Source organism: Polypterus senegalus, chromosome 12 (genome assembly GCF_016835505.1).
Source record: "Polypterus senegalus isolate Bchr_013 chromosome 12, ASM1683550v1, whole genome shotgun sequence".
NCBI classification, from domain to species: Eukaryota; Metazoa; Chordata; class Cladistia; order Polypteriformes; family Polypteridae; genus Polypterus; species Polypterus senegalus.
Genome location: NC_053165.1, coordinates 63,096,056 through 63,117,300, shown reverse-complemented (window position 1 = coordinate 63,117,300; position 21,245 = coordinate 63,096,056). Strand labels below are relative to the sequence as shown.

The 21,245-nt window shown below is 39.9% G+C and overlaps 2 protein-coding genes across 3 annotated transcripts; both read right to left on the bottom strand.

Moving 5' to 3' along the window:
- Positions 1–701: 701 nt before the first annotated feature.
- Positions 702–12,751, bottom strand: ess2 (ess-2 splicing factor homolog). Of its 2 annotated transcripts, none has more exons than XM_039771862.1 (10): positions 11,929–12,751; positions 10,365–10,533; positions 8,999–9,088; positions 8,460–8,632; positions 8,063–8,180; positions 5,651–5,784; positions 3,709–3,811; positions 3,110–3,219; positions 2,624–2,739; positions 702–1,106 (listed from the first exon to the last, which is right to left on the bottom strand). In XM_039771862.1, the coding sequence occupies exons 1-10, from the start codon at positions 12,067–12,069 to the stop codon at positions 830–832; spliced, it is 1,431 nt and encodes a 476-aa protein (XP_039627796.1). In that variant the 5' UTR covers positions 12,070–12,751; the 3' UTR covers positions 702–829. The 2 variants fall into 2 exon arrangements, with proteins under 2 accessions (XP_039627796.1, XP_039627797.1); XM_039771863.1 differs by having other exon boundaries at positions 8,460–8,629; positions 11,929–12,749.
- An 879-nt stretch (positions 12,752–13,630) lies between these two features.
- On the bottom strand, positions 13,631–20,737 carry LOC120540796 (homeobox protein goosecoid-2). The gene is made up of 3 exons (XM_039771860.1): positions 18,706–20,737; positions 17,041–17,288; positions 13,631–16,932 (listed from the first exon to the last, which is right to left on the bottom strand). Exons 1-3 carry the CDS (start codon positions 18,962–18,964, stop codon positions 16,831–16,833), a joined length of 609 nt encoding a protein of 202 aa, XP_039627794.1. The 5' UTR covers positions 18,965–20,737; the 3' UTR covers positions 13,631–16,830.
- Positions 20,738–21,245: the final 508 nt, after the last annotated feature.

Sequence of the window (21,245 nt, the reverse complement as noted above, 5' to 3'; positions counted from 1 at the left end):
TGCAGCCCAACCTAGTTCTGGAGCCAAAGAGCTAAACAGAGACGTCAAGATGCCTGAAGCAGTCAGACTGATCAAACTGGCGAGGACCATTTCATACATGGTTAATCAATACTAAATAACTGCAAATAGCTCACATTTAAAAAGTAGAATTACCTTTTTAGAAGGTGTGTTGATTCTCCTGTGCAACAGTTGAAATAAATGGAAAGCATTGTTAAAAGAATCAAAATCTGTAAAAATAAAGGATTTTAGACAAACATGAAGCAAGCACACTGGACAGCAGAAGCACATCCAGGATCTGAAACAGTGAGTCGCACTGAAGCCTCATGGGAATCCCGCTCTATCTGGCTTCTTTTCACATGACTGAAATGCACACAACGTCTACAATGCACCTTGCTGTGTGATTTTGAACATTGCATTGTTTGGTTCCTATGTGGCCATTTGACATCTTAATTTTTCAATATTTGAAATTTCACTATTGCGATGGGGGAAGTGAGAATCACCACTCACTGACAGCAGGTTGGATGTCCCCGTCCCCAAAAGAGATTTGCTAATAACAATTTTTTTTTACATTTATTTTATGGATATTATCCAAAATAAAACAACTTTCAGTCTTCAATAAGTTTATATATGCACATTTGAATGTCTTTTGAAGAAAAAAAAAAAGAAAAAGCCAAAATATTCACAAGCAATTTTTCCACCAATTTTTGTTGTCGCAATAGCCTGCCACCAATATACATTCTGCGTGTTCCATGACGAGTCCCTTTCGTCCTACAGAATGAACAAATGGGGTCATTCAGAGTTTGAACTGAAATTCCTTATCAATAACAGGTTAAAAGAAATCCGAGGCCTTTTTCCTTTTAGGAAGCTGCAGCAGATTATCAGTGATGGAAGCAGGATCTGGCGTGCTGGCTGCTGGATCACTCCCACGTGGCGTCGGCGTGCCCCTTGGAGTCTGTAAGCCCGCTGCTGGGGTTTTGCAAGGTGTGTGCGCAGGAGAAGGAGTGTAGCTCGCTCTCAAGGCTTTGTCTGTATATTTACTGGCCGTCCTGTTCACGAGTCTCTGCAGTGCTGGGGACAGAGCCGGACTTAACCCTTTAGGTGTAAGACTGTTGGAGAGGTGGAGGCAAAGCACAAGTATGATTTATTATAGCCATGTACTTATTAAATCATATATTTCAGATTAGACTAACAATACTTTGATTAAAGCAGTCACAATGACATGTTTATTTCATCTTAAGAGATTTACATTTACTGCAGCTTTGTAGCCATTTCTGTTGTCGGGCCTTACGGCACAGGCAAATGGTGAGTTGCAAGATTTATTTGTAGAATTGCAGAAATAATTATTGTTCTGCACCGATTTCTTTCTCATGTCACAAAGCTGAATTTTAAAGATCAGTATAAATATGTTTCAAAGTGTAGTACAGACAAATAACCTACAGACAGTTTGTTTCTTTTCTCTAAGTAAGGCCTAAAGTGCAGACTTCCTCACAAGCCTCCTAACAGTTTGATCAGTCACATAGCTGCATTTCCACAAGCCATTACTTTAACCAACTACTTCACATACAGAAGGCATTTGTTATGCAACTCAAAAATGCCTAAGTATTGATCAGTCACTAGAAAAAAATGCAAAGGACATAAAATACTTCTCAGTACTTGTCAAGCAACCACATGCTTCTTGCTTCAGGCCCTGTCAAGGTTTACTGCTACAAATTGTAGAAATGTTGTAAGCATATCTGGAATGTTTATACCCTACAATGTGTCGTACACAACTAAAACTTTTAGAAACCTATATGGAGAGAGATTTACTTAAAATCTTATTTAATATCACTCAGAAAAAAGTCAATAAGAACAAATTGTAGCATATACATGACAATTACAACACTTATTAAAAGTCATTTGCTTAACCATAAATTGTAATTATTTAAATACAAATCAGTCATAAGAAAAATCTGGATGGCTTGTTTAAAGAGTGCACTAGTTTATGTAATTCTCTCATATTAATTAATAGGCTCATGACTCTACTAGAGCACAATGGCTTTGCTCAAGATCTTCGCAGTCTCTTTGAAACGGGTGTGCAAACGTTCAGCTGGGCCTTTGCTCTTCCTTACCGAGAAGAACACCACATTGCTTCAAGTCTTCTATGGATGTTGTATTCATACGTATAAAGAAGAGGTTTTCAGGAAATCATGCTGCAATTTACACTGTAGATACTGAACCTTTGGTTTTAGTTTACTCCGTTTATGTTGGTCCCACTATTTTAACTTGCAAATGAGGCTGATATTTAAAGAAGATTAAATGCATTTGTGATTTATTTCTAGGATACTACATTTACAAGATGTCCGCCTTCAACACGAATTGTGGAGTGTAAAACTCATGGTGAATATTTCTAGATTAAAAGTAAGTTAAAAAAAACAAAATTCTGTACTTAAAAATATTCATTTTCATAGTCCTAGCTGGTAGCCTGCACCCACTATGACCAAATTCAGTGTTAGCTGCCACTTATTAAACAGTTACATAAAAACGATTGAATTGACTTCATAATTACAATCAAGTAACAGAATGAAAGATCCCAAGTACTAAAAATGAACTCAGTATGCTGTTCACATTAAGATAAGATGCTGACCTTGCCAAGTTTTCTGTGACTTTGCGAAGCGCTTCTTGTTTTTTGGCTCTGTTTTTGGCAGCAGCTTCATTAGCCATTTTCAGTCCCAGCCTCTCTCGGCGGCCAGGTTCAGGTATCTGTGAATTAGGAGAAGAGGAGTGTGAGAAACAAGTGGTTAGCTACCACTCTTTAACACTGATGCAATAAAAATGAATAAACAAAATATGTAAGACATCTGCATAAACAAATTAAATTGAAACTCAGACAGACGTGAAAGAGCGATGCATCAAATCTAATTACGTAGTTTTTCATTACATGACTTCACACAGCTAAAGACGGCAAGCTCAGGTGCTGTTACTGCAAATATAAAAACTCCGCAAACACATCTTGAAAATAAAGTCACTCAGGAAGTGCAGCATTAGGCACTGAAGACTGCTGCTCATTATACTAGTAAACGGACACATATTTGAACTTCACTCCACAAGTATGAGTACAAATCATTTTCACCTTGAAAGATGGACCAGGAGTTCGATCAACGTATGGTGTGTCAGAGCCATCCAGTCGGAAGGGGGTGCTTTCTATCTCACCCCAGGTCATCAGAGGAGAGTCCGTCACTCCTGCAATGCACCAATGAGAGTTTTTTTGTTAATGAGGAGTTCTTTGAACATTTACAGGGTCTTTGCTGACATATACATTTTTTTCATGTGCCTCCTATGATCAATTATCCTAATTTCTTCAAAATTGTTTCAATCAGCCTTTTACACTGAATGCCAGTCTTCTTGACCAGGGTGTGTCACATCCACACATGGACCAAATCTTGGGTCAGACTGCCTAACAGCACTTGGCTACGGAAGCCAATATAGAGCCTGTGCAATGCCTGCATGACTTTGAGGAATCGGCTTGGTTTAAAAGTCACTTAAAATGTCAACAGAAGGCACAGTTTCTGTCCATATAATAGAATGGTACGCTCTTGGTTAGAGGGGGCTAGCTACACATTTTTAATCCTGAAATTATATGTAGTCAAGCAATTTGTTAACTCTGCACTAACTTGCAAAATTAAATCAGGTGAATAAAACTGAATGTTTAATCCAATACAAATACAAAACCTGGTGCAGGCGATGGTGTTGCTACAAATCCATATCCATTAACTTTGGGAGATTCCTGAGGAATGAGTTCTTTACCATCTGGACCAACCTTGCCCTGTTTAAACTAAAACACAAAATATCACATTAATTAATAGACGTTATCTTTAGCAATGTGGCTGTTACACGTTATACAAATATCCTAAAATATCGATTCATTTGAAAGGGAGTCTATTTCAAGATATGAAGCAGACTACGTGGGACCACACAGTTAAATGAGAAGCACAACTTCACTCCAGAGGCTGTTTAGGATGGCCCATGAGGTACGATACAGTAGTGCTGTCTATCTTTAGCATTTTATCTAATTCAAAAATCCATCCATTCATTTTCTAAGATGCTTATGCAGGTCAGGAACATGAAGCACTGGTGCCCATCTTGCCAGCATTGGGCACAAGGCAGGATCCAACCATTACGTGACTTCTGGTCAGAGGGGATGCCAACATTGACAACTGCAGCTGCTGATCGCGTCACCACAGCATGGATGGGCATGTGAAATTACACAACAACTTTTCACCACAGTTTCACATTTTCAAAGGATGCCCTTTTTCAGACAGCACTAATGCTATACAAATGGTTTGTAGGTATGGTGAACTTGCCCCCAACCCCCACCACCAATAATGGGGTACATAAAATATGAGACATCAGACAAACGAGCACCTCTTCGGCTTGTGAGGTCGAAAACGCCTGCATTCCTTATTCCTCTTTGCTGCCTTGTAAGCATTCTACTTCCGGGTGGGCGCTAACTGACTGTCAGCTCTCATACACACAAAGCCTGTCCCCCTTATGACATAAGACAAAACCAAACCTGTTTGATTATGTTGGGACGAGTCACTGGTGGTCTCAGGAGCACACTAGGACTGCTTAATTGTGTACATTAAGTCTGACTGAATGCCGGATAAGATGTGTAATGTGACACGGCCTTTAGAGGATAATTATTTTTCTCAGATGTACACCTGCCAGTGATTAGAGTTTACCAGATCTGCTTAATTTAAGATTGACATTTTTAACTTGAACAGGGCACTCAAATTTTGGCTGATTAGCCAAATGGAAAATAGCAAAACTATTCCAGCTATCTCAGTAGTGATCAGAACACACACAGTTTAAAAGAAACGGCCAATATAACCACAAAAATGTAACATAAATACAGTAGGGATCTTAAAGATTTCAAAGCTGTATCCATGAATTTAAGTCATCCTGAATACTAATGCACATTCATGGTCTTTGCCACATTAGAACTACTTGGCTATGAGAAGTCATCAGGTCAGCACCTTTAGTATATAATAAGCGCTGCCCCTATGAGCTCAAGTGGAGATTGTGCCGCTGCGCCATCCCCTCTGGAAGTACTTCAAGCCCTGTCCATGAATCCCAATAACAAAAAATTACACCTGCTATCAGGGGAGCGACAGGTGATAGAGCTCACTACAGCATGCAGTCCCACGTCTAAGGTACCATGAAGTACATGTCCATATACACATCACTTTGGCGCTGAGCAGGTGTCCGTACCAAAAGTAGCATAATGCTGATATTATACTGTTTAAAAAATAATTTAAAAAAAATGGGTAATTCTGTACTTTCAGAGTAATGGTATATCGCGCAACGCTACAGGCAATATAAAATACTATATATATATAACATTAAAAAAAAAAAGCTCAAGTGACAAAAATTAGTCTTAAATAAAACATACTGCTTTGGCCTTATTCAAGCATTGTTGTTCTTTGACATGGGCTTAGGTAAGAAGTGAAGGGTGCACAGCCAAAACAGGCCAAGCTCAACCTTAAGGCGTCGGTGACAATTCAGGCATAGAACCAGGATGGGGTGCTGTTCATCACAGACACACTCATGACCACTTTATTTGAAGTTTTTTTTTTTTTTTAATATAAGAAAGATCAAATAAAAGACAACAAACCTGGGCGTTAAGAGCTGCGGCCTGTTGCAGCTGGGATTTACTTAAGGCTTTGCTAAAAGGGTCCGTCTGAAACCGTGTATTTTTGTGCATGACTATACGTGGTTTCTTGAAAATGTTCTCTTCATCTTTAACACCTACATAGAGGTAAAAAACAACAGCATTTTGTTACAGCTATCTTCATAATTAACAACTATTTACTATTCATCACTGTACTTTTTACCTTAAATATAATTAATATCTAATGGTCCTAATTATTTATTTTGCATTTACTAGCAGCAAAGCAAGGCAGCATATATTTAAGACCTAAGCAGCACTGAAGTGATATTTCAAGAGACAATGGTGCCAACTGCTTTCTGCACTTCTTAAGTGTTTTGTTATATTTAACATTGTCGTTTGATCATTTCTTGTGCATTAGCTGCTATATAAATCACAGCTTCTTTCGTAGTTTGTTTAATTTCATGCCTCATATATTCTGTACCTTTTTAAACCACTCAAAATGCAACATCCATATGTAGCCAAGAAATAGCAAAATTGTGCATAACTAACTGCACAAAATCTACTGGAAAGAACAAAGACTGACAGCAAACATCCCATCAAAATAAAAAACCTAGCAAACCAAATCAGACAATTTGTTAATTTTGTTAGAACCATCCACATAAATACATTACAAGAAGGAGCACTATATTTAATTCTCATTTGGACTTGAAAATGTTTACAATTAATGGATAATCTCTCACTGTTCTGCACAAATTGACTGACTTGGGTTAACAGTTTTATATTTTAATCATGTGGGCTGGATAGCGTCTCAAAATAAAGGCTTACGTTCATTTTTCACAATCATGGCATGCATTTATTTGTGTGTTTAGATGATGCATTACTTATAGGTAAAAAAAAATAAGTCTTCGCCTGTGGTCTTTGTGGAACGAGAGGTACAATGAAACACCACCCTTAAAACTCGATGAATACATCTGTTTACAAGTGGAAAAGTATCCAATTTCAGGAAACAAAAAAATTCTTGAGATATGTTTATAGTTATAAACCAAATCAATTAGTTTTTATCTAAGATTCTTTTCTGTTTTTTCCTGAGGGAATGATATGCTTCTGTGTTCAGGGTGAATGGCCCGAGTGCAGTTTTCATGTAAACAGCACTCAGTTAAACTGAAGTTACAGTGGAGATCAGAAGTGCTGGAGCAGAGGGTCCCAAAGCAAAGCATCCATCTGTCGCTGCCCACCACAGTACTACCTTCCAGTTAAAATCTTTTGAAAATAAATTGTAAACAACCTGAGAAGTGGAAAAGTAGCGTGGTCATATTATAATAGGCCACACAATACAACACAGTGACTCACAAGATTAACTAACTCGTTCACTCAAAAGAAAACGGTCTTCATTTTGTCATTTTGACATTGATTACTTCTTTTGGTTTAAATTTCAGAACAATGTCCCCGGAAATGTGAGACCGATGACTGAAAAATTGTCCTGATCAATAACAAAAAGGGCATCCTCATGTAACACAGGGGGCTTGTCCCCAAACCCATTTATATTTTCCAGCAGTGGCAGCAGTAAGTCCAACTCTCCATACTAAACTCGGTAGATGATATTTTTACATTTTCCACTTTATCACCACCAATCACAAGTCTTAGAGCTTTGTATCTACAGGCTGTAAATTGTTCTCGAGGTCTAAAATAACAGCTATTTTGTATAAATGCTTAGAATATTTCAAAACAAACAAAAAAACAGTATAGCTCAAGTGCTTGAATCTGTATTGACGTACACTTGAAACTGCTCTTCCAACAAAAAAAATTAAATAAATAAAATATCGCTTAGGATTAAAAGAGAAGTTTTTTTTATTATTAGAATACATTATTTCACTAAAGAAAACAAGTTTCCAAAACAAATAAATGCATGCTAGGATAGTGTAAATGAGACTGATTTTAAAATACTCAAATATCCTCCATTACTGAGCCACTGCCCCCAACCTAACAACCTTACCTTGTCTTACTTACCTTGAAGGTTTAAGAGCACTAAAATGTTTTGTATCTTTAGAGATATTTATTTTACTTCTATCTGTAAATCTGTACAATATATGGATGAATTGAAATGAAAAATAATTTGCACATAAATGCATTGGGGCCAGCAAAGTCACTTATGTCATGAGACAGAGTAGAAGACATAGCAGTGCTAGAGATCACGGTCATTCTCCAGGTATCCATTTTCCCTAATGGACATTTGCTGGGGACAGTAGCCTACCCTGGGAATACTGAATTGCTAGGGAGAGGACCAACATGTCCTTAAAAAGTAAAAGGGATTTGGGAAAACTCTCAAGTAGACATAAATGTAAGGAATGAAGAACGACGTTGGATTATTGCCCTGTTTTGAAGTTTTAACATTTTTACAAAGACACCCTTACTTACCTTCAGGATAATACATCAAGGCGTTTTTTGCTTTATACTCCCAAGTCTCAATTCCTGCCTTTCTAAACTCAATTGCTTGTTTTTCAGCTGATGGTAATGCTAGATTATCATCATGTCTCTGAAATCAAACAGATTAGAAATGTAGTTATTAGCTTAACTGTCTCCTCATCTATAAATATGACAGATTTACATACTGAAGTCACATGGATTCTAATGAACATGCAGCATCAGTCTCTAATAATAATTTACAATTAATTATGACAAAAGTGTAAAACAGCACCACAGATTACATCAAAATAAAGACAACACTCTAATTTATCAAAAACTGCGAAGTTAGATTTTTAAATTTTTTTTTTTTTTTTTTAAGTAGGTCTTTAAATCATTTCAGTAGAGCTACCTGTTTGTACTCTGCTTCTGCTTCATACAGCCATGCATGTCTTGTTTTCTCCTTATCCTTCGCAATTTCCAGGATTTGCTCAAAGGAGGCATTGTCTTCACTTGTGTTGTGAGCTAAGAAGGAGTCTAATGAGGGCAACTGTTTTTCTTCATCAGTTTCCCCTTCTTTATCTACTAAAAAAAAATATTTGAATACTATATATACTAACAGGCTTCTAAAAGTATGAAATGTATATATTTCACAAAGAATGTGACATAAATACAGAAACATATTGTGCCCCAAACCATTATTATTTGTAGTTCTTTCACTCATCACGCTGTGCAATGTCACTGACCATGTAAAGTGGCCAGCATTTAGACATGTATTGAAAAATCCTAATTTCATGTATATTAGGCTTAGCTTTAATGTTACTCTTTTGGACCATTATTTCACATTTCTTTTACACAACTTCATATTAAAATATTGTTAACTAACGTTCATAATAAAACATTACAAAGAGGACATAAACACCTTACAACACTAAATATGAAAAGACGTACCTTCTTCAAGCAGTTTCGTTCCACGTCTTACATTTAACGCTGGGGACGCTAGGTGACTCTCTGGAGTTTCAAATGTAGCTGGTGTGACGTCTGCAAGAGAAGATAAACCCATGAGTGACACCAAGAAAAAAAAATGACCATTGATTTGTAAAATGTCCATACACTACTTAATGAAAAACATACCCACAAAGTGACAAATCGCTCACTCACTAAAATACAGGTGTGACCCAATAAACACGTAGCTGTAGGTTCAAAATGCTTGGACTGTGAAGATATTAAAACTATAAAACTAACAACAGCGCCTGCCTCATGATGTGCCATTATGTGCTTTAAGAGTAGGGAGTGTCAAATCACTGGGCCTGCCATCTCTCGCCTCAGCTGGCCTCACACACTTTGACAATGAAATCTCTGCTTGCTGCCATTTACAAAATGACCAAATTAATTCAGAATTGAATTCACACACTGATTTCCTAAGTGACAGCAACAGCTGTTGTGGTTTTCTCCTTCTAATGACTGCTGCTAAAAAGACAGTGTTAACGACTATGGTGCCCCCTGAAATGTCATGCTGAATAAAATTCTAAATAATAAAACTTGCTAAACTTAACCAGCTTGCGTCACTTTGGCACAGTGGTAAACACGACTGCTCCAGCTTTTTTAGAGCATGTTACAGTCATCAAATTTGACACAAATGTATATTTAAAAGACAAACAAACTCACAAAGCAGAACCTCCAGTGCTTTCAATATATAGTTAGGGTGAACAGAATGTACAAAGCACTCATCTTTGTTCTTATTTGCCATATTGTCACTACTTTTACAAAACTGGGGCTATAATAATAAAATAACATAACCAAGTGACAGTTAGTACCAGTTTCAACAGTCTGTCATGGCAGCAACAAGCTGAGCAGGAAGGACCTGGACCTCCTGTCCTTCAGCTTCTATCCACAGCCAGATGAGACATAAAGCCCCCTTCAGAGCCCCGTAGTCTCCCCAGGGTCTCATCCCATCAAGTCATGTAGAAGACAATCATCAGGCAACCCAAACAGACACACAAGTCTCCTCGACTGGCTAATTTGTATTTCTTGTTGACTCCAAGGATCTCCTGGATTATCAAGCGCCTCCCTCTGTCAGGGAGAGGAATTAAACTCCACCTAGGATTTGCACTTGAAAGACTTCTGTACTCTGGGAACTCATGGTTCATATCACATAAAAACGGGTTTTATTTGCAAAAATACTAACAGATGGATATTACTGAATACACTATACAACATTTAATCCAGATTTTCTAATCTCGTTGAATTTATTATGTCACTCCTTTTGCAGAATTATTACTAAAGCAATGAAGAAGAAAGGAAAGAAAAAACTTACACGGTGCGGAAGAACGTACAGAAGCTTTGCCAAGGGATGAACCAAATTTGATTGCAATTTCTCGCATCTTTTCCAGGTCCCCATGCTCCTCTGCCTCTAAATATTCCTTTTGAGTCCGTAGTTTTGCAACATCGGGGTAAAAGTCCTTCTGAATAATCTTCTCTAAACTCTTAAAAAGAAAAATGTTAATTTTTATTAAACAAACCTGACAACCTAACAAAAAATGTACTCCATTTATTCAACTATGCATAGGTGCATTAATACAAACATCTATCAATATTTTAATGCAGCAAATTGTTCCGAAACAGGACCCAACTATGGATCACAGGACACACAACTGGGAATCGTCCATCAACAAGGCAGTATGTCTTTGAACCGTACAAACTATGCCCAGTGAATATGGCAAGGACACAACTGTACCAAACAAAGGAACCCCTGCTGTGAATCACATTGACAATTAAGACCCCAACACTGTGATACAAAAAAAACACAATGTCATACAACAGTGCATGGCATTTTAAACCATTTAACCACTCAGACCATTTCAGTGTTCAGGCCCGATTTTAGACAAGCTTTCCCTTCATCCACTTTCTCAATTCTTGCGTATATTGAAGTATGCAATTTAATCTAATCTTCTGCTTATTTTACTTATTCTGTCATATTTAAAATTCCCACAAGTACACATTTTACTTTTTGATAGTGGATTAAGATATCCTTTTAAATTATTTCAGTTTCATTAGAAACAGCTGCATTCATTCATCCATCCATCTATATTCTACTGTCTTTCTTCCAATTCTTAGTCTTGATGAGCTAGTGTCTATGCAGGCAGGCCGGCTGACTGGTACGTGTCTGGTGTAGTGCACACTCGGCCAGCCTAAAACTCACCTGTGGGATGAGAAACTCCTGCCCAAATACCTCAGCCTCAACCACTGGACCATCAGCCACAGATGACAAAAGTGGATTATTTCAGGGCTCAAAATCCTGGAAAAGGCGCAGTCTTTAAAACTTACTGCAGTAAAAAGGACCCAAAAGGTACCCCCAGGGGCAAACTGCTGGGGTCCACAGTAATCTGGTGTCTCTTCCTGTGTATGTGGACAAACTTCTCCCGAGATTGGACCGAGAGGGTGGAATTGAACGAGGAAAGAAACTCACAAATACACACTGCGCGTTACAGATTTGATGCTCCTCATGCAAGTATGTATTTTTTGTTTTCTTTTTATAATCATTTGTATTTTCTTAACTGAACATTTTCTGACATCTATAAACTATAAATTATAGTATATAAACAAAAATTAAAACACACACACAGGACTTATTGTGCCCTCTTGCTTACATTATTCACGATCCCATGGTACTCTCAGGGGTAAAATACATCTAAACGCCTTTCTAGACATAATATTTCTGTTAAATATTTCATTGCAAAGAAAAAATATTTAAGTGTCCAAAGCCCGATGTGTACAGAACACACGAGTGTGCCCCTCAGGATGTTGATGTTCTTATATCTAACAGCGCCGTCATCTCCAGCTGACAGCAATTCGTTGCTACTGCGTTAAGTGTTACTCACTTCAATATAGGAGTTCTCGTCGAGCACTTTTCTTTTCGTTTTTCTTTGTTCCTTCGCAGATGCACAAACAGAGACAGTGCCGCCTGGCCGCACCAGCACCAACGCCCCGTCAGACGGCTCTTTGTTTTCGGTGAGCGCCATCACCAAAGCCCCAGGCTTCTCACAAATACTCAGGCCTCGTTTGTGTAGCAAGCGTTCTTTCAGCGAAGTCAAAATCTTCTATGTGGCTGATATAAAGACAGAACGATCGGAGTCAAAAGCAGATCCACACCCTATACCAAGCAGACAAATTAAGTACAGCCCTTTTCAAATAACGGCAACCCATGTCAATGAGGAGAACAGTATTCCAAATCCACGGAGAAGGGACGCGACCACGAAATGCATTTTGGGAAAAGTAGTTCTGTTAATGATAGGCTTCGTTACTGCCACCTGCCGTAAGCTGGGAAAACGACACCATGGGCTGTTTACCGCAAGCGGCTCCGCCCTCTAAGCGAGTCAGCTCTTTGTACGCATGCGCACGTCTAGGAAGCTTTAATTCGATAGCACGTGAAGCTAGGCATCCCTTCTGTGATCGTTAATTACAAGGGATCGCTTCTATACTACAGGGCTTGGTCTCGATGTTTGGGGTTAAATTCCCGGGGGGAATAGGAGACGTGCCGGAGTTAAAAGAGCCACTTTGCGGCTCAATACATCGTTATTGTTATCACTATGCCAGAGCGCTTCTGGCGTTTATTCAGGATATATGAAGAATTTTATTGTAGTAGATAAGAATCAAATGTCTACTCCGTAGTGAAATTAATTAAAGGGCATTTTCCAAAAGATTTAGATTTTTAAATACATTTATTTAACTTAATTTCTTACGAAGAGTAAAAACTGAAGTTTTTTTTTTCATTTTTCATTATAGCTGAACACCACTACTGCCACCTCCCGGACAAGAAAAGTATAGGAAATAAAGTCTTTTAAATTGTATTTATGTCACCCACCAACTAATTAAGCAAGTTATATAGGTCCGTCATTAGCGTGATGGACAGCGATTCAAAGAGTCTTCGTCATGACTCCGCAGGTTAGGTTGTTGCACAAAGTGCTGGTGGTGTGAGTGCCCCCCAGTTACTTGGCGCAGTGTCCACTGTTTGTTCGTAAATACATGAACCTGTGCATGACCATTCCCTACAACAATGTTCAGGATGTGGATGAATGTTTTCGGTATAAAAACCCATTTGACTGATTTAAATGTAGAGAAAAGCCAAGTAAAATGACACCTTTTATTGGCTAACTAAAAAGATTACAATATGATTACCCTAGTACTACTGATTTAAATGATAGAAATATTGTGCAAAATTTTAATTTATACATAACTGTAAAGTATAACTTAATATGCCCACAAAATGTAAACTGTATGATTTCATACTCTTACCATCTTGCAAATGGGCAGCATGGTGGCGCACGCTGCCTCGCAGTAAGTAGACCCGGGTTTGCTTCCTGTGTCCTCCCTGCATGGAGTTTGCATGTTCTTCCTGTGTCTGTGTGGGTTCCCTCCGGGTGCTCCGGTTTCCTCCCACAGTCCAAAGACATGCCGGTTAGGTGCATTGGCGATTTTAAATTGTCCCAAGTGAGTTTGTGTGTGCCCTGCGGTGAGCTGGGGCCCAGCCCAGGGTTTGTTTCCTGCCTTGCGCCCTGTGTTGGCTGGGATTGGCTCCAGCAGACCCCCGTGACCCTGTATTCGGATTCAGCGGGTTAGGAAATGGATGGATGGATGGATGGATAATGGATGCTTGCCAAATTCAGGTTCAGATTTTAATGCAATTGGCATCTGAATTTGCTACTGACTAATTTGGCCATTGAATATAACATTTATGCCATTTTTTAGCACTGAGAATCACTAAAGATAAGAAAACACTTAACTTTCAGGTTTAATGACATGGTGCTGCACTGGTTATCTCTGCTGCCCCGTGGACACAGCATCTTGGATTCAAATCCAACCCAGGGTTGGGGTCTTTGTGGAGTTTGCCAGTTCTCCCCCTGAGGTGCTCTGGTTTTCTTCCCATATCCCAGACCTGGGTGTCTTAAGTTTATTGGCATTTCTAAACTGGTCACGTTTGAGTGTTGCAGAAATTTGCCCTGCGATGGCCTGGAATTGCATTTAGTGCTGGTCCCTGCCTTGCACCCTGTACGATCAGAATAGTCTCCAGCACCCTGAATTGTTTTTTGGGAAAGTCCCAGCATGTTACTACTATATGTTCATTCTCTCTCATCTCCACTTAATCCAATAATTTTATATAAAAAAAATTACAATCACTATTGACCAGATGCTTTTACCCAAGGCTACTTACTGATTTTAAAAAAATACATCTAGTTGGCAGGACAGTGCTGAGTTGGCATTTATCATGAGGTTGGTGTAATAATGTTATGATAAAAATATGTTCTTAAAAAAGTAATACTTCAGAAACCAATTATTGTACTTCAAACAGATTAGAACTAGTACAGAAAAAAAATGTAAAAAACCGACGGGGCAATACAGGTGGGCTGAGATGAAAGGCCATTAAGAGGCCAGCATGGCCTGGAATGGAAGGGATAGGCACAACCAACGTACAGTGTCCCTTCCTCCACCGGGAAAAAAAAGTCTGGGCTGGAATGGGGGCTGAATCGTACCAGAGCTGTTTCATTGGGAACTACATACCCACTTATGTGAGAGGCATGTCAAGCGGCCAGAAGATTTTTTTAAAGTGAAGCTCTCTCTCTGACGTTTTGCAACCTGACAAAATCTCTCTGATGAGGTCAAGGGCCATGCCAGACCAAATTGGACCAGAGACTAAAAGACATTAAGACAGACAGCCACCTGGTAGCTTATTATGAGGTTGTATTGTTTTAACCAATACTTATCATCTGTAATGCATGAATAAATATGTAAGTTAATCTCCTGCCTCTTCTGCTACTCTGTCTCGTTGCCTCAAGTCATATATATAAATGTTATTGGATTATGTGAGGCCTATTATCAGGGATTCAGAAGCATTTTGGTCAGGTCTACATAATAAAGAGTATAAAGGGGAGAATTAGGTCACCCTAGGACCCAATATGACAAAATGACAAATAAAGTTCAGTAAAGATGTGTGGTACTGCTATTAGTGCCTGGACTAGATGGCAAAATAAAAGCACTGAGGAGGAGAGTTGAGAAGCAGTTAGATACCCAAAGGAAGCTAAGGGATTTAAAGCCTGAAGATCGAGAAACTTGGAGCACTTGGGATGGTTAGGGGACACTAAACTCATAAGAACTAAGAAACTGGACAATTTTAATTTGTCTGGCGAGAAGAGAGACAATAGGCATGTATAATGGTAGGAATATGTGACTTGCATCCCAAGATGTCCCAGAGCTTTATAACACCCATTTCTCTGTTTCTGTTACAAGTGTTGCAGTCAGGGTCATAAAGGACCCCGAGTTAGCCCTACAGATGTGTTTGGAAATGTGGGGTGGCAGGCCCACAGTGTACCCATTGAGTGTTTCCTTCGGCTTCTCCCCACTGTCTGAAGTGAATGCTGCCAGGCTGAAAGGTCAGTGGTGCAGTGGAGGACCCAACTTTAACACAGACTTCCTCCTAAGGATGTGTCTTTGGGTCACTTAACAACCAAGAGCTCAGAAACTGATCAGCCTCTTGCGCCTGCCGTGTTACTTGTTGCTCCCAACATTGTTACCTTGAAAATTAACGGATGTTTCATTACTATGGGATTAATCCCACTTTGTGCACTGTAATTGCTAGGCTGGCCTAAGCAGGACATATGGATGGATAGATGGGATATGATTTAATAAATGCTGGATGTTGCTTATTTTTTAATGTTATTCACATAGATTTATACGAATACCACATTGCCAATGCAATGGGAGGGTCTGGCATTTGAGGTGTTGTGGGTCTAATCTCTACACATTTACATGTGTTTTATTAACAAATCATGGCCTCCTAATGAATCTTAAATCTGAGGCTTTCACACATAGCCCCCAATTTTAAGGTCTTTCATTTTCTCATTTCAGCTGATAAGGTTCTGTGTAACTGGAGCAACACTACAGCGAGGCAGGACCCATCAGTGGCTGGGTGCTGGTCCTGTGTTAGGCACATACACATACAGTTCATCTGCTTACTCAATATGTGCCAATGTGCAGGTATCACTCAACTTAACCAACACTCTACTAAAATAAAAAGTGCCAAAGTGCTTCTTTAGATTGATGACACAGGGAAACTATTTTTAGCTCCCAAAACAACTATCCTTATGAAGAACCCAGAAGGAACCTTTAATTATAGAGGTCTGTAACAGCCTTCATAAATAACCTACACTAGATCTGTGCCACCTCAGAGGGCCCTTGATTTTAAAAGCATTGTCTCTGTATACAGTCACACGAACTAAGTTCAGGTTTTCTTGATCTGTTCCATCCTGCTTGGTAGCTCAATACACATTTAGAATTTTGGTTTTGTCCGCACAATTTCAAACCCCAAAGAACCAATTTCATATGCAAAGTTCCCTTCTCAGAATAAAATGGTTTTTCCTCAAGCAATGAGGAACCACAGAGCCAAGTAAAGCGCATTAAAGAACTGGCATTTTTAAGGGTGTACTCAGCTGGATGAGAAAGAAGCAGATATGGGGAGATGAACAAAAAAGTGGAAAAAAGAATAGTGATAGAACTAACCACTGCGCCACCATACGCACCCTACACAACTAACAACATATTGACTTGGTGAGACTTTTAACAGGTGAAGTAACACAATCAATGGGGTTGCAAGTGCACTCCTTAAACGACTTCAGGATGTAGGCTTCCCAGTAGCTTTATTTGCCTCGCTATAATAAATAAAACTTTACAAAGACTGAACGATGCAGATAGATATGCTGGCAGACCCTCCTATTCACACGAATGAGTTGTCAGTCCGAGTTTTCCAGCATTTTCCATTGTTCTTGGTGTTCCTGGGCCAAGCACACTCGCTTTTGCCGTCTCCATTTCGCTCTTCGGTTTTTGAACCACACCTGAAAAACAGGAGTAAAATCATTCAGAGCGATCTTTTCATTGCGAATTTACAGACAAGGCGAATGTTAAAAATGAATCATGTTGGCCTGGTAAATTTCTCGCCATACCTCGACCCGCTCCTCCCGCAGGTGCGTGCGAATGGCAAGCTGCTCCCGGGTCGTCACGTCGGGGTACTGGTTCTGGTCGAAGAGCTCCTCGAGTGCCTGCAGCTGCTCCTCCGTGAAGATCGTCCGGTGGCGCCTCGTCCTCCGCTGGATGTGACTGAAGAAAAGCTCCTCGATGCGACCGGCCGTTCGGGGGGAGTCCGCGACCCCGGCGTTCGGAAAGAGCCGCCTGGTCCACAGCAGTTTGCAGGCTGTGGGGAGGAAGAGGGGCGCCATGTAGGGTTTCATGCATTTACTGTCTGGAATTGGCAAGCACAGCAAAGTCGCCATTGCTAGATTAATGGGTTTAACACTGGAGATCTTGCGGTACATTCATTAAATAAAGAAGCATATTTGAATGTGAAGACTGTTGGGCTTTTGCACCCGTCCACCTACACTTATAAAATATCAAAAGGATCGTTGGGGCCTAAACAGCCCCGGAGTTGGCGGAAAATTCGCAAGTCCCCCATCTATGCGTTCAAGTTTTCTGAGGACACCGGGCTTTCATCCAGCATCTCGCCTTGGTGGTCTGCCGCCTGCATCGCGAATGATGGGCTATCATTCGCATCGACAAGGAGAAATACTGGAAAACTACAGTAGACCTTTCAAAATGATCATCCACACTCCCTCCATACCCTGGGGTGCGTGTCGCTCATATTCTTAAAAGTGTCACTGGATCTCGACGTACCAAGGGAACCAACAAATAATGACTTTCTCAAAGCATTACGGACTCGAGACGCTCACTTATGGCCATTCCGACCTCCTCGCCGTGATGTTAAGGTGGCGCTTCGGTCTGAATTTGATTCTGCTCGGCTTTACGGTTTATGTTGGTAATTTCGTTATTTTAAATAAACTTAGCTCAAGCTGAACCCACCTATCCGCGCAAGTTACTGGTAGTTTTGTTATCGCTTTCTTTATCTAACCACTATGGGTGGGCGTGTGAGTGTGCGCTGCCCCCAGTTCTGGTCGGCTTTTTGCCTTAACGTCAGATGCTGTCCACCTGAATTTACAGGGCGTAATAAAATAGTCGAATGAATGGCTTACAGTCATAGATCTGTTCTGGATCATCATGACTGACGGACATCGTCATCTAACTTTCGCTGGTACACTAGCCTTTTGCGAATCAGTGCACAAGATGACTTCGAGCGTAAGGCGCTGTATTGGAACGCGGCGGCAAGTGCTCGACTCTCCGGCTCCCCAGCGGTCATTGCCAGTATGGAGCTGAATACGCCGGCTGTGTGTGGACGGGTGCTCAGCGCCGAGGTGGGCCCGACAATTAGAAAACGTGGGCTCAATAAATAAATGGATGATTTAGCTGAACAAGTGTTCTTTTGAAATAATTAAAAAAAAAACGAGTGCATCGAAGAAAAGGCTCTATAAACACATTTCTTTCAACTTCGTCTCGAAGTTATTTTTATTCTTTACTTATTTGACTGACACCTTAATCCATGTTGATCAACAGAATGTGAGATACAATTTGTTACATTTCTTTTCAGAGCATAGTAGGTGAGGTGACCTGTTTATGGGCGCACAGTGTCCGTAGCGGGTTTGAACCCACGTATTGCTACTATAACCCCATGCGGACCCTCCACTTCGCGCCCCTGTCCGCTCCTTAACGCCGCTACTCACCGGTCACAGTCGGATAATCGGGTGAGGACGCCCTCCCGCGGTGGGAGCAACAGCAGCAGTAGCAGACCCCGTCCCGAAGGTCCCCTGGGGTGGTGCTCGGGTGCACGTCCACAATCACTTCCTCTCGGGATTCTTCTCCTGAAAAGCAGAGCAGGGAGAGGGGCCGTTGAGCATGCCCTTGGCCCCCGTCTGACTCCGGCAGTTTGGCAAGAATCTCCTCAATGGTGAACGAGAACTTCTTTTTGACCGTTTTAGCCATACCCGCATCAAGAACATCCGATCTGCAGGGTCTTTCGAACTCATTTAAAACTAATAAACCATTCTGAGAAAATGTGAACGTTTTCGTGTTTTCTAATGCTGACGGATTTCAAGTCTTTAAAGTCAAGTAATAAGCGGAAATAATACAGAGGAGCTCTTCTCCTTGGGAAACACTGATGTTTTTACTCTCCGCTGGATCGCTGACTCCCTTTATAAGTGAAGTTGACAAAAAAAATCATAATCCCTTGAAGAGAAAACATAAAGCAAGAGAAAATAAATTCCAGCTAATCTCAGCAGTTTTGTTAAGGGGTTAGTGAGGATAGGAGATTTCACTAATCCTGTAGCATTGCTTTCCAAAAGTAAATCAGATTTTTTTTCTCTCTCTTAAATTAGGAAGAGCGATTTATAATAAAGATCAGCATTGTGGAGGTGTTAGCAGGGGGTATGCGTTTACTGTGGTGGAAAAAGAAAACCCAACATGACCTGTCGGCCTCTGATTTTCACAGGTAGACTGTTTTAAAGACTTCGTCCTGCACGAGGGAAAGTAAGCGGGGCCGCAACGATACGGCGGACGGCGGACGGCCGACTGCGCATCTGCGCCGCATCTGAGGCGCGGGAAGACGGCGATCTCAGCATGGGCCATTGGCGGCCCACAGTTCTACGCCTCGGATGTTTGATCAGCGGCGACCCACGAAAGTGTGTTAATGCGGGGAAGGATTAGAAATAATTTATGCTAATAGACAAAAGGATTAACGGTACAGCTTTAAGACCCTCGTCCTCTCAGTCTTCGCAATGAAGTCTTTTCGAAGAGAGATCTCCGGAGCTGAAATATTTTTTTTTTCTAGAAATCTGAAGTTCAACTGTTATTGTTAAATACAATACATAAATTGCGTGAACAGATCGTATAAAGGAAAACATTATAGTTACTATGTTTTACAGCTTTCATGATTTAATCAAATAGTATGTGGCTTGCTGATAAATGTTACTTTATATCCACTTCTCCATTTTTTGAGCCCTTTTCACTTTTTCAATAAATAAGGTAAGGGTCTAAAACTCGACTTCAGGTTTTCAGGAAATGTACACACAGAATGGACACCAGAGCGTGGAGTAAGTCTGCATTGACTGTGACTGGGGGCCACACACGGCCTTCTCTCTCTCTCTCTCTCTCTCTATATATATATATATATACAGTATATAATGCATGTGTGTGTTTACACTAGCATTCAAAAGATTGGAATTACACAGAAGGTTTCATGTTTTTGGGAAAATTGCTACTTTTTATCAAGGTACCATCAAACTGATTTAAGTGTTGCAAATGGATCTTACTTCTTGAAATGACTGATTTTAAATTTATTATTCAAAGAGGACTGCACTGTCTCATTTTCAGCAGCCATTCCTTCAGATGTCCTAATGATCAGCTCCCTTTGTGGTGTGAAACAGAACTTAAAAATCTACGAGATACAGGATGATTATCACAGTAAACAAGACACAGAAAATAAAGATACAGATAAATAGCAATTGACCGATTAATTAATTATACTAACATTTTGGTGGATATTTTTCAGGTATTGTATATATAGGTCCAGACTTTATTTTCAAGGTGATTTTTAGCTGCCTCTTCAATATTTTTATGACTTTTAGTTGTTTATTTAATTTTTTACAGATAATTCCATAAACAAGATTGCTGATACCCATCTTTCTTGCAGGGGTGATCTTCATGAATGTGTATTCCTTTGTGGAACTTGCTTACTTTTTTTTTTTTTAACTTTAAACGTAATTAAACAGCAAAGCAAATGCTAATATTATACACAGATTATAATTATATTTCAGATTTATTTTTCATTTACATATAATGTCCATATGTTACCAGACAATGGCAATGTACTCGGTATGAAATTATGTCACTCTACTACTTCCACTATTTGTTTGTTATATTTAATTATGTTGTTTGTGCACAGTCTAAAAAAAGTACCATCTTTAATAATAATTCATTTTATTTATATAGCACCTTTCCCATGATCGAAACGCTTGGATTTGGATTCTGGAAGGATGTTCCATACATTTCTTTTGTGAGTTGTTGTAGGACAGCATGCAGTCAAGAGTTCATATATGCAGCAAAAAATCATAGAAACCCACACTTGAGGGTATGCCCAGTCACCACTGGGCAGTTTACAGATCCTCATGGACTTAATGGTGTTGCATTGTTGGAAGGAAACTCATACAGAAAGTAGCAGCCTGGGGCCCTGAAGGTGGCACCAATGTGAAATTTGAAATAAACTGCT

What these genes read in the sequence shown, in the direction of transcription:
- LOC120540796 (XM_039771860.1), bottom strand. Translation starts at nt 18,964, where the DNA reads ATGGCTAAAACGGTCAAAAAGAAGTTCTCGTTCACCATTGAGGAGATT. An exon ending in CGATTATCCGACTGTGACCG is followed by an intron (nt 17,289 to 18,705) that starts GTGAGTAGCGGC and finishes TCCTCCCCACAG; the next exon opens with CCTGCAAACTGCTGTGGACC. An exon ending in TGCGGGAGGAGCGGGTCGAG is followed by an intron (nt 16,933 to 17,040) that starts GTATGGCGAGAA and finishes CCTGTTTTTCAG; the next exon opens with GTGTGGTTCAAAAACCGAAG.
- ess2 (XM_039771862.1), bottom strand. Translation starts at nt 12,069, where the DNA reads ATGGCGCTCACCGAAAACAAAGAGCCGTCTGACGGGGCGTTGGTGCTG. An exon ending in CTTGATGTATTATCCTGAAG is followed by an intron (nt 5,785 to 8,062) that starts GTAAGTAAGGGT and finishes ACCTCTATGTAG; the next exon opens with GTGTTAAAGATGAAGAGAAC. An exon ending in CCGCAGCTCTTAACGCCCAG is followed by an intron (nt 3,812 to 5,650) that starts GTTTGTTGTCTT and finishes TTTGTGTTTTAG; the next exon opens with TTTAAACAGGGCAAGGTTGG.